This window comes from Phycodurus eques, chromosome 15 (genome assembly GCF_024500275.1).
Source record: "Phycodurus eques isolate BA_2022a chromosome 15, UOR_Pequ_1.1, whole genome shotgun sequence".
In the NCBI taxonomy this organism is placed as follows: domain Eukaryota; kingdom Metazoa; phylum Chordata; class Actinopteri; order Syngnathiformes; family Syngnathidae; genus Phycodurus; species Phycodurus eques.
The window spans coordinates 17,974,105-17,987,511 of record NC_084539.1 but is presented as its reverse complement, the minus strand read 5'-3'; the positions used below and the strand labels follow the sequence as shown (position 1 = coordinate 17,987,511).

General features: G+C 38.1%; 1 protein-coding gene across 1 annotated transcript; it reads right to left on the bottom strand.

Moving 5' to 3' along the window:
* Positions 1–7,329: 7,329 nt before the first annotated feature.
* Positions 7,330–12,608, bottom strand: mtfp1 (mitochondrial fission process 1). The gene is made up of 4 exons (XM_061697552.1): positions 12,451–12,608; positions 10,145–10,272; positions 9,721–9,953; positions 7,330–9,023 (listed from the first exon to the last, which is right to left on the bottom strand). Exons 1-4 carry the CDS (start codon positions 12,518–12,520, stop codon positions 8,957–8,959), a joined length of 498 nt encoding a protein of 165 aa, XP_061553536.1. The 5' UTR covers positions 12,521–12,608; the 3' UTR covers positions 7,330–8,956.
* Between the last annotated feature and the right edge of the window lie 799 nt (positions 12,609–13,407).

The following is a 13,407-nucleotide window of genomic DNA, read 5'->3' as shown; positions in this document are numbered from 1 at the left end:
AAATTTTGTCCCAGTTTTCTTACACCTGTTCGGTTTTTCATACACAAAAAATGTGTCACATCTCAATCCAAAGCAAATTGTAAATGATATAAAACGGGTTCAACAGATGGCAAGGCGTATTCCACAATACAGACTTTTATTAACAACTCCAGTAAGGCTAGAACAAAGCCTCTCCAGTCTGCTAGGCAAACCTTGGACAGGTTAGCGCAACATTGGCATAACATCCTGTCAAAAGTCAGGCTTTCAAAATAAAAGTATCCCAGTATGATAACAGTTTCCCCACACTTTCCTTGGCTCCTGAGTGGCTTATTTAGCTGGCACACAAAACTATTTAGTGCTTGTTTATTAAAGGTGACTGCTAAATTAGCCACCACGTGGCCTAAATATGATCAAACTTATTATACTGGAGTGCTTTTATTTTCAAGGCCTGACTTGTGACAGGACGTCACGTCGATGTTGCCCCAACTTGTCGGAGTGTTGCCGAGCATACCGGGAGGCTTGTTAATGCTTTGAGTTGTTAAAAGCTTGCATTGTATCACCTAATTGTTTCTATTTGATGTTTTATAAAGTACAACATAGATTGAGATTTATACTTATTAAAAAAAAAAAAAGATTGTTGTTTTTTGGGGGGGGGGGGTGGAATCGATTAATAGCCTTCCCATTCATTTCAATGGGGAAAGATGGTTTAAGATACAAGTGTGGTCACAGAACAAACAAAGCAGCAATACACATTTTTGAAGAGGCAATTTCACCCTTCTCCTGTGCAAAGTAGTCCATCAAATCACCATAAATGCCCAACCCTGCACGCGTCAGCTCGCTCTTTTCTCTGTGGCAGACACATATTTATTAGCAGAATGCTCACTGACGCCATCGTGCCCTCATTTCTTCTTGCGTCGACCTGCTACGTTTCCTTTGTGCTGTCGTTTAATGTAGCAGGATGCTCTTCTTTTGCCCCTCCTCCCCCTGAGCGTGAAGTCATTCATGGAAATCAATCCAAAGGTATAGCCTTGTCTTCTCCTTTTCAAAACGTAGCCTTGTGCTGACCTCCATAAATCCACCGGCGAGCGTTAAACATTTCAGTTAGTGCCCTGAGAGTGGCCTTTCCGCAAACATGGTCCTTCACTCAAAGTGTGGCGGCACATGGGGTGGGGTGGGGGGCTCATTGTGTGAGTGACTGTGTGTGTGTATTTACTTGTTTATATCCGTCTGAGGAGAGCGATGTACTAACCACAACTATGGCATAATACAGTTACTATTAATTGACCACAACTAATGATTGTGCCAGATCGTTTTCAATTACTTTAGAGGCTGCCGTGTTTTGTCTTGTTTTTTTACTTTTTTTCTGGTGTGTTGTACTGTGTATAATTTATGTATATTTGATAATATATTACTATTTACTTAAATGTATATTTAAACAATTTTTTGCGCAAGACTTTCTTCCACACACATTTTGCAATTGATGGCACTTAAATCTGACATTCTAGAAAAGCCAAGAAAAATAACCCTGGCATATTTTTAAAAAAATATATAATTAGAAGGTTAGCATTTATTTTGTTATAATTACCAAATTTTTGTATATTGTTTGCAAACATTTTAATATCAAGATTTTTGTCTTGTTCCATTATTGTACCTTTTCCAGGAAATGTCTTTCATCTGCTTGTTTCTGTTGTATTGTCCCTGTCAGGCAGAAATCTCCTTAATCTCCGTTACTAAAGTATTTTTTAAATACATTTGTAAGGTGTCTATTTCTACGATCATAGATGAATAATTTAAAAAAAAAAAATTCTACCTTGAAGTAAATCATTATTTTGTATTAATTATAGTCTTATACGTTTTGCAATTATTTTTATATTATTAAAGTAGCTTTTAAACAATTAGGTGCAATGCATTTATGTTCTCATCGTGATAAATCGTGATTTAACTAATAACTAAAGAAATATTTCATATTGAAGCAATTTTTATGTATTTAGTTTATTTTGACAGTGAAATAAGTTTTAGTATGATGCATTGTAATGTTGACATTGTAATTAAAAGTTATGATCGAGATGAATAGCAACTATTTTACATTGAAATACGTGAAGCCTTTAAAAACGTTACGTTTGAATATAATGCTATGTGTCCATGATATCATAATTGAAGCGTGATTAAATACAATTAACGTAGATACAATAGCATCTGTCACCACAATTCCCGACCTTATTCAAATTCATGTCTACTAAGTCACATCTACTTAGTATGCCTTGTATCATCATCGTCATCATCATCATGAACACACCATCCGTCATTGTATTTTTATCGGCCGACTCCGATGAAATTTTGACCCAATTCAGTCAACGTCACCCTTTTGTAAACACTCGTAACCCAGTGGGTGCCCAAAAAAGTATTTATGAATGATATTTGATTTCCCTTGAGAGGTTCACATTGACATTTGTGTGAATATAGAATAAAGCACCAAATAAAGAAGAGAGGAAAAAAAAAAAAAGACATTTACTTGTTTGTCCCAAGTGAAGACTTCTTTCTTTGCATCTCGCTTCATGGAAAACAGTTGCAACAGAAGAACTGGGAGAGAAAAGAAAGGAAAGAAAGAAAGAAAAAAAAAAGGACATGAGACAAGAAGAATGAGGAGAGAGGGAGGTCTTTCGTCCACTTGTGGCCTTCGCCAGGCAGGCACCAATCAGAAGGGACGTGGCAATCGGAGTGACACATGAACAATGGCTCCATTTTGCAGCCCCCTGTGAACAGGCCCATCTATCACAAGTGTGTGTGTGTGTGTGTGGGGGGGGGGGGGTGTTAATTCAATTCATCAGCTCCCCCCGATGCCACCTGATATATTGCTTAAAAGGGGGACTCGTACATGTCGTGGTGGGCTTGATGGGACTCTGCTCTGCTTCACACTGATTTGAAATGTCTCACTTCACCTGTGGATTCATTTACTACCATTGTAGAAAACAAATATGCAATCAGACATAATCAGCAAAACAAGCGATACATTTTGGGAATTAGGGGAACACCTTTTGTATGTAGCTTCGATTTTAAACCTATTTTTAAAGCCCCAAAAAATTTTAAGTTTGGAAAACTGCTGCGCATTTCCTGACACTTTTTGTCATGTACAAAATAAGAACAACAAGGACCTCTACTGGCCATTATAGTGAATGACAAGGTTTGCAAAGTTTGACAATCCATTAATTGATAAAAGACCTGAGCGAACTTTGTGCTTAAGTATCACTCTGCCGCATTTGAGGTTTCAAAAGGAGCAGATGGAGGAGCTCATTCCAAAAATAAAGTATCAAAATTAAACGGAGTTTGCTTTATTAAAACAATTCATTTAAATAAAGTTAAAAATATTTTTTTTAGAGCTTTTTGCATACTTTGTTTTGCATCATATTTTAAATAAGTTTACTGCAGTCCATTACCCTAGCTTCCCTTTCTGCATTGCACCACCCCCACACTGCCTTTCAGCACTTTTAACCGCTTCGTTCCCCAAAGTCCAAACTGCTGTCAGTCGTTATTTTCAAATGTTCTGCCCCAAACTGGAACACTCCAGAACAAAAAAAAACTCACCTACTTCATCCAAATATTTAAAAAAAAAAAAGCAAGGAGAGATACAGTAGATGGTGGCTGCACCAACTTTGTAGATTGTATTATGTACATGCATTTGCTTTCATTTTTACTCTGGTGCCTGCACCAAGTTTGGAATTACAAGAATAATCCTCTCTCTATTACCTTACTTAGATAAAGCTTACATAGTTTTACTTCCACAACTGTAAATTAGCGAGAGACTTGATCAAACGAGATGCCCGCCGGCCAGATCCGGCCCCCCACATCATTTTATTCCGCACGCGAAAGAAAATCATGTGCATTGCCTTCATGTTTCCGACTAAAATAATCAAACTTCAAATTGTCTTCACTTTTAATAACACACACTGCAAATATTTGTGTTACAATCCCCTTTTAAAATAAACCAAATTTTTACTGGCTTCTGTTCTTGTGCTGCATTTATTGTAGTCCATGGTCATACAAAAGATGCAAATTAGCTTTTAGCCAACTCTGGTCCAATACCTTTTAATTGTGCATTGTCCCTGTAAAAATAAACTAAAATAAAGCACGTGAGGGGGATTTTAATTTATCCATATTCATAGTCTATCGCAGATGATTCAGGAACAAACGAACAAGATGACCAGGGGTCAATAAACTCTCGTTTCTGTAACAATACAAATTTTCCTCAACGGCGTACAGCTCTTAACTGATACATGAAAATTATGCAGGTCATAGTGATGCCAGCTGATGTCAGTCCATTTTTATTGACTCAAGCCTCCACTTTGTGAGGTTGATAATGAATGCGGCCACCTCTCCAGACACACAGATAGTAGGCCGCGCTCACACATCCCGCTACGGACACCAGCAGGATGGCCACCACCACAGCCACCTTCCACACTGCCGATCCTGCTCTTTTCTCATCTGAATCATCCCAACAACAACGCAAACGAGTTAGCGAGCATGCCGACATTTAAAAAAAAAAAAAAAGGCACAGTGACCTCACCTCGCGCCTTCAGAAGCAACGCTTTTCTCGTAGTCGTCATCAGGTTCTCGTCGTCCGGTAGCGGAGTGACGCCGTCGGGCGCCAGTGTGCTCTCGGGCATCATCAGCATCAAGTAGTCTTCGGAGGACTTTCTGTAGAGCTCATCGAGTTCGTCATCCTGAGCGTTGTTCTCGGAGAAGATCCATTGGCCCAGGATGTGTAGAGGAAGGCCTTGAAAATGTGTACATACAGGGGGTTGCAAAAAAGATAAGCGTGAGCAAACTCACGAGTTAAACTGTGCGCCATCAACATGTACAATAACAAAATAAATCTCCTTTGTCCACTGCAGTTAAATAATATTAGTGACGGTGAGGTCACAATTAGAACAACATAAACATGGGCAACAATTACAATCTCTGAGGAGCTCAAAACTCCTGGCCTGCCCTTTGTAGCATTTACTCATTGCTGTAACCTAGTTTCTGCTTTGGCACAGAAGTCTTAAGTGTTATCAATTTCTTGGCAGACGTGTTCAATTAATTGACACCATGATTCTCAAAGTGTGGCGCAGTGGAATAGTCACTGAATTAGCAACAATCAAAACAAGAAATACAGTCAAACTTTACAATGAAGCTTGTTGCGATGCTTACCACCTGTCTGAACTTGCTGCTTTATTTATTTATTTAAAAAAAAAAATTAAATCCAGGTCCATTTTGCAATTTTCATGTCCATCATATTTTATACTCAAGTGCAGTTCTGTTGTAGTCCACTTTCGAAAAATTAATTTGCACTTAATCTTTAACAACTGTAAGCGAAGAGTTTGAAATCCAATACAAGCTGCAGCAAACGACTTTCACTTCATGTATCAAATTTGAAAATTATATTGAACAGGGACAATAAGCAATTCTGATGGCCTCCAATAAGATAATAGTGCAAACAAATATGTTTTGCCCTACAAAATTTTACTTTTGATTTAAACTTAAAGCCAAACTGGCGAGTGCCTGCATTGGTGCTTGCAGAAGATACCGTGTGTGAAAATCATTATTGTTTCCTCGTTCATTTCATTAGTATCTGACCTTTTCTGTGAGCGTGACGCTAATGAAGTGAGCACCGAGCTCAGGGGTCTTCTTACCTCGATGACTTCTTGATGGCGTCATCAGTGCCAAAAGCAGCAAATGAAGAAGAAGCAGCATGACTGAAACGAGTCTGATGTTTGTGTTGCTTCTTCTTAAATGCACTCACTTCATTGGGACAATTGGCATCAGCTGCAGAGCAATTAGGAACAGTGACTTGAGCTTTTTTTGCAGTTAAAAAAATATATATATATGTCCATACAGCCTTACAAAAATATGAAAAGACCAAATGAAACACTGGAATTTTTTTGGTGTTTTGACCATTTACATTTTTTTGCTAAGAATTTGTGTTTGTAACTGGAGAATTATGTTTAGAGAATAAAGTATATATATATATATATATATACTTTATTCTCTAAACATAATATATATATATATATATATATATATATATATATATATATATATCAAAATCAAAAATCAAACAATATTTTACAGTGGTGTTCATTTTTTTTTTTTTTTCCAGAGATGCACATACACTTGCATAGTCTAATCAGCTCTAGATTAGACAAAAGCTCAATTCAATTCAAGTTTATTTATAAAGCACTTTATAAACAACCCCAGTTGGAACCAAGTGCTGCACACAGATGAAAATCAAACAATGTATTAAACAATTTAAACATAGAACAGTTCAAATGATCAAAAAGTAAAACTCCACTGTATCATATTGAGAGCTTGTACTTGGGGGGGGGGGGGGGGGTAATAATACTCTGTGAGGTGTACCTAATTATCTGGACTATCAAAACTCATTTGTGAGAAAATAAATTACTCCTACACCATTTAGGGGTGCGCATGGTAGTTAAATTTAATTAGTGTTAGGATGATGAGGGGGTCCTGGGAATAATTTCTCCCATGTAAGGGGTCCCAGGCAGAGGTGGGTAATAACGAGTCACTACATTACCACTTGGTAACCTTTAGAATAAATCGAGCTTTTCCGAGTAGTTTTAGTAAAACATGCTTATTATATTTCCATGAGTATTTTGTTAAGAGGAAATGCTGACTCTTAGTCAAGGAATTATTTGGAGAACTACTTTTATTTGAGTCATATTATCCTAAATCGGGGTTCTCAAGTACCACCTCAAAAAATACTAAGCTCTCCCAAGTACCACCTTCATGACCAATATTTAAACTACAGTAGGCACATATTGGGGGGGGGGGGGGGTAATTTTCAGTTTTACATTATTAAAATGTGGCAAACTGATTTAATTTTCCCCTACAAAATGTTAGTTGAACACTTTTTAATCCATATTGGTGTTCAAATGAAGTCCATTCAAATAATTATTTTTCGTTGTATAAATGTTCATCAAAAACAACGCAGAGGTTTTATTCCTAAAAACAATATTTTGAAAAATGATACAATTTGCACTTCATTAAATGTGTGAAAACAAAAGATTAAATGTAAATGTATTGTACTTAAGTCCAATACAAATGAACTAAACACATGTGATGTATAGGATATATATATATATATATATATTTAGAAAAAAAGTAAGTTGCTGCAACATTATGCAGTTTGAACATTTCTGTGATTCTTGCGCATATCACCAGAGGGAGCCTGTGTACCACACTTTTGAGTCACTCCTCTCAATTAACAAGTCTTAGGTACAATTTTGGACCCAAACAATCTTACTGAAACCTAGATTTAGATCAATTCAAAAAATTTAAAATACACAATATGCACATCATTGAAGTATTTATTTCACAACAGTTGCACAATCAAGTTTTTTTTTCTATCCAGTGTTCCAAACAGTGAAAGAGTGGGGGAGTGTCCACTATGACGAGTGAGGCTGTAATGTTCAGTTAAGATGAAAATATTGCTAAGACGCAACCCCTCCCAAATCTCAACCACAATACAAAAAATACCTCAATTTCTTTACATCGGTGGCATGCTGCCACAAAACTATCACGTCAAATCTGAAATGTTAACACTGAATATGAAAAGAGTACCATGAGCAATCCCTTTAGCTTCTTTTTCCTCATTGCTTTTCTTCGCCCACCACCAAAACATGTCCTAAATGTAAAACTGAGCATTGACAGTTATTGCTAACAAGGCATACACATAAAGTCAAACACTCATAAAATTGAACATTGTTGCTAAATAGCAGCTATTCCCTTGCAGAGCTCGTAGTTTCCACACCTCTAGTCCCTCCATTTAGCAAGTATTTCTCTACAGCGAACTTGTGCTCGGAGACGGCAACAGAGCGTAGTGATGATGAATACGTGTGAAGCTCACACATTCACAGTACTGTGTCACAAATGTGGAGTCAATAGTGTTCCCAGTGCAAAGCTCAATGGCTGCCATGGCTAACACCTTGGTAGAATCAAAGTGCATCAGAGATAAAGGGGTGAATAGTACCAGACAATTCAAATTGTGAAGAACAAGGTAGTGAACTACTGTGGCAAACTGCTTCATAGCAGAACCACAATGTATTGCTCAAGGCGAGGGACACACACTGATTTTTAAAATGTGACACATGACAAGGAAAAACAATAAATCATTGTTTAAGTGTGCTTTTACTGCTCCAATAGTGTGTGGTCGACTCGCACGTAACAATGCGTTCGTAGTACCTAGACTGACCTGGGAGAGGTAGCACGGTGTCATAGGACATCCAGACTGCCGGAAAAGTCGTAGAAGAAGAAATAGATTCAGCTAGGCTAACCGTTAGTTTATCTGGTGACCACGTTGCATCGCAATGCTGTAATTTTTTTGTGGAGATGATGACTACACATTGCGTTAATACAGTACCGAATATTTTGAGATATTGTCAGCCCTGACCATTTTCCCAGCAGACTAGAGGGGGGGGGGGGGGGGAATTATCTTTCCGAGCCATGAAAAAGGCTCAAATTTGGCCTGTGGCTGTTTGTTGGTGAGTGTGTATAACCGTGCTGAATTGGCTAACGTTCCATTTCAAGTCACAATCGCGGAATCTATGGCTCCGCCCAACTCGGTGTTGAGCACACACATAAAGACTTGCGATAAGGACCTTTACAACATCTCACACCAAAGAATACTCGTTCAGGATAATCTTTTAGACATCTCACAATCTGCCTTTTACTGACCTTGATCGGAAGAGAGGAAACATTTGGAAATGACCCAATTATCAGTATGCGTGTACCCCGCTTTATGCACGCTTACAGCAAAGTGTATCCCTGCCGTGTAACATTAAAAGAACCTTGAGTAGACAGTCATAATTCTTAACAGCAACACTTCTGCATTGTGTTATACGTATACAGTACAATTTAAAGATCTACTATAAAATCCCTTTTCTTTATGGCTCCATGCAATCCTTTGCCGCCTTGTCCCTCCTTATTCCTGCTTGTCGCTGTGACCGTAGACCTTCCGCAGGCTCGCATCCAGCAAGTAGTCCACAGACCTGCACGGTGTACATGTGGTAAACAAAAGCGATTTGACTTTCATGTAGACTACCATTCAAAGTTTGGACTGAGAACACAGTTGGATACTGTATCAGGGTTCTGTGATATTGAAAAAATAGACAGAGATAAATCATTTCAAAAACGTTTTCCTCTATTAATGTGGCGTATAAGCTATACAACTCATTTGGAGAAAACAAATAATAATCAAAATGACAGTATTAGCCGACTAGAACATCTGAACTTGATTTTGAGTTCGTCGGTGGCAGGTGTGTTGACTCCCATTTAACAGATTTGAATGTGATTGCTTAATTCTGAACACAGTCACACCCCAGTTATCAGAAGTACACACAACGATATTATCTCAGTTTATTTTTACTGCCCCTCTCGAAAAGATTTTTTTTTTTTTTTTTTCAATGGAGTTGTAGAGGTTATAAGTCACATTAATGGTGGAAAAAGCTTTACAATTATTTATCTTCATCGTTTTTTTCTTTACATCGCAAAAATCTGGCATTTTAACAGGGGTGTCTAGACTTTTCATAACCACTGTGTGTATGTGTGTGTGTGTGTGTATGTATGTATGTATATATACACACACACACACACACACAGTAGTGGACATCTCCAAACTATGGCTCAGGGTCCATTTGTGGCCCGCCCTCAATTTTAGTGGCCTATGGCAAAACAACCACATGCTACCTGTCGATAGGGGTGATGATAAAAGGGATGGTTGAGAGGCCGATGGCCGTGGTGGTCCACTTGCGCACGGGCAGGGGCAATTTGGTGGTGCGGCCGAGCAGGTGCAGCGTAGCGGCGCAAACGCGGTTGATGGTGAAGCCCGGGATGACAATGGAGGCCAGGGCCTGCCACACGAACGTGTCCGCCACCGCCGTCACCACCCGCGCCTTCTGGCCTGGGTCGTCCCTGTGTGCCTGAACAAGCGGAAGAAGATTCATGTGGTATTATTGATGCAGCATTTACTGTGATCATTACAGTAATCGACTGTATAGTTGAGCTTCACAATTCACAAATTTCTTAACAACAACAACTGCGGTTAACTTGTTTACACTTGTACAACCGTTCCGAACATCAAACTGCTTCTCACCATCCCACCCTCACTCACCACAGCTGCTTTCTTCCCTTTGTCCACAGCATCAGCAGTGACGTAAGCAGTGGACACAGCGTAGCTGCCCCACACCAAGCTCACCGGGACCAGCGGACGGAAAGCCTCCCCCACCTCGTTGGCGTAGCCTGGGCAAACGGGGCGGGAGGCGTACAGGGTCAACAAAGGCTCTACCGATCACTGTTTTCATAGATGACTTTGTGTCTTTGTTTCAGTCAACTGCTGTGCTTCTTACCAGCTCAAAGTAGTTTCGGAAGATCTCCAATTTCTCGTGGATCAAAGGGAACAAAAGCTCGAATTTGTCGGCGGCGGTTTTATTTGCATCGCGTCAAAATGTTTATTTTAGGAGGATTCCTGTTGAGAGGCACGCACCGTGCAAGCAGCCTCGATTCAGCTCTAATCTCTTGTTACATAATCGACCAAATTCATGGTAGTAAAACCAATAAAAATTATTTTTTAATCAATAAAAAATACATGAAAACTATTTTAGTGAATAAAAAAAACAAAAATAATTGTAAAAATATGAATTAACTCAAAAGTAAATAAAACAAAGTCTAAAAGGAATAAAATTAAATTAAAAGCTCAAAGTCAGTGATATTTCTGCAGGTTCTGAATTTCTTGAGGATCTAACAGGGTACAAAAGCTAAATATTATGGGCAATGGTTTGATTTGCATTGCGTAATCTGTTTATTTGAGGACCCATTGACAGACACGCACCATGGGACCAGCTTCTTTTCACCGTTAATCTCTTGCTACATAATTGACAAATGCCATGGTAGTAAAACAACGAAAAATAGACCATGATTACAATAAATTAAATAAAAAATGAAATACTTTTATCAAAAAGTAAAAGAAGATTACAATATATTAAAAACAAATGAAATCCTTTTATCAAAAAAAGATTACAATAAATTAAATAAAAACTGAAATGCTTTTATCAGAAAAATAAAATAGGTACAGTTTGATTGACCTCAGGTCAAATCTTAATTTATTTGTGGATCCCGTTAACACACACTACCCAAGCAGCCTCTGTTCAGCTCTAATCTGTTGTTACATAATCTACCATTTTAATGAAAAACAATTAAAAAAAAAAAATGTTTTCACTAAATTAAATTTTTTAAATAAACATTTGCTTATAAATACTATAAATAAAATCTAAAATGAAATGTCAGATAACAATATTTTTAAAATATGAAACAAAAAAATAAAAGCAAATAACAGCAGTGATTAAAGGCACTACAACTAACCTATTAATCGATAACTGATCAATTATCCAATTAATCAACTTTTTGTCTAATTGATTAATTGTTTAGAGTCATTGTTTAACTAATATTGTCCAAATCCACCGAATTTCTGCCTCTCAACAGTAAATACTTTCATATTTCTGTAAAAGGAAAGCAGACTAATTATCTTTGTGTTTAATCTAAACAAGTCATTTGGAAAATTCTGCTTTTACTTTGGGAAACAATTATCAAAATTTTTGCCAATTTTTGACATGTTCCAGACCAAAATCAACTAATGTCTGTGCTTTGTCTGCATTGTAAATTTGAAATCATATCCTGTTTTTTAACAAATGGACAGAAATTTAAAAACGTTTTATCCGAGTCATCAACTAATTAAAAAAATTACATTAATTGATTATTAAAATAATACGTAGTTGCAGCCCTAGCAGTGATTATTACTACAAATAACGGGAAAAAACATGAGCCACACATATTTATCTACAAATACTGTGTCTTAATTACAGCTGAAACATGCACGCTTGTACTTTTCCTCGGGATGTGCTGTACATTTGCAATGAAGTATTACTGCAGCACAAAAGCCTTTCAATACTGCATAGTACACTATGCAGTATTGAAAGGACTTGCACTTGCTATTGGGATTAAAAAGGAGGCTTTGTTGCTACACTCAAGTACACGAAACAGAAAGTGACACACTCTCTCATGACTTTCTGACTTCCAAGTGGCTGTGAGTCACTGCCTCAACGTGAACTTGCTCAACTACTTTGGTCTGACCGAGCTGCTAACACTGACAACTCGTTAGCGTTACAAACTACAAAAGCTCGGATAAAGCGTCAAAGGCAAAAAAATTAATTAAAAGTATTTGTCTCAGATTTGTGCTACGAAGTGCCCTTGTCGGTCACGTTTGCGATAAATGGACGTTTTACCACTAGCTAGCTTGGTAGCTGCTAGCAAGCTAGCACCCAGCACCAGGGTCACCCTGTTCTCACTACTCATTCCTCGCGTTTGTTTCATGCCAGCTCCGGGGGGGGGTGGTGCAAAAAAAAAACAAAAAAAATTACACACCTAGGAACCGGACCCATGTGTCGCGATAGATGTCGACCGCTTTGCTCGATGTTTCTTCCGTGGGCTCCATGCTTCTCTGCGGCGTGATTTACTCCATCCCGTCCGGTGCTCAGTGAGCGAGTAGAAACAACAACCAAGGCATCCACGAGGAGGCGTGGCCTCCAACCGACCGAGTGAGTACGACGGTCCCGACATACGACCGTGGGGGCTTTACGAACCCAATAACTATGAATAAACAACAAGAAGACACGTTCATACACTGCGTTGCAAATCAAACAATACAAATAGTTGATACAAATGACAGTTGTCGTAATTATCAGTCATCAACCATGAGAATATAATTTAAATTCAAACCCTACAACCTCCCTCCAAAAAAAACAAATAAACAAAACAGACAATAACTGAGTCCACCTCCAGACTTAAGAGGAGAGTGAAGGGAGTAAACACAAACACACACAGAACAAAAAAAACAACTCAGATGCTGCGGTGAACTGTTGGGTGAAGTTCATCTTCAAACTTAAACACCAGAGAGCATACATTTTACCTGCTAAAGAGGATAGTGAAGGGTGTAACTTTGTTTTTTCCAAAACCTTTATTTTGAATAGAGTTTTATAAAGATTTGACGGCATATTTTTTTGTAACATTTTGTCAGTATCTTTTTGGGGGGGGGGGGGGGAGCAGGGGGGGGCACTACAGTGTAGGAGTGGTTAGCACATCTGCCTCGCAGTCAAGAGGTTTAGGGTTCAAATCTCAACTCCAGCTTTTATTTGGAATTTTGAGTTTTGGTCCATATGTGCTTATTTTCCTCAAAATTATTAATTAGGTTAATAATTTATTATTGCCACATTGGAGAAATTGTTGCAGGAGATAAGGGGAAAAGCAAAGTTTAAGTATAAGAATTGTCATTATAATGAGATATTAAGTTGGCGTAATGAAAACACTGCTGTAGTGTAAATT

Coding starts and splice junctions, on each gene's coding strand:
- mtfp1 (XM_061697552.1), bottom strand. CDS start 12,520: ATGGAGCCCACGGAAGAAACATCGAGCAAAGCGGTCGACATCTATCGC. Junction 10,273..12,450: donor CACATGGGTCCGGTTCCTAG/GTGTGTAATTTT, acceptor CCGTTTGCCCAG/GCTACGCCAACGAGGTGGGG. Junction 9,024..9,720: donor ATCATCACCCCTATCGACAG/GTAGCATGTGGT, acceptor TACACCGTGCAG/GTCTGTGGACTACTTGCTGG.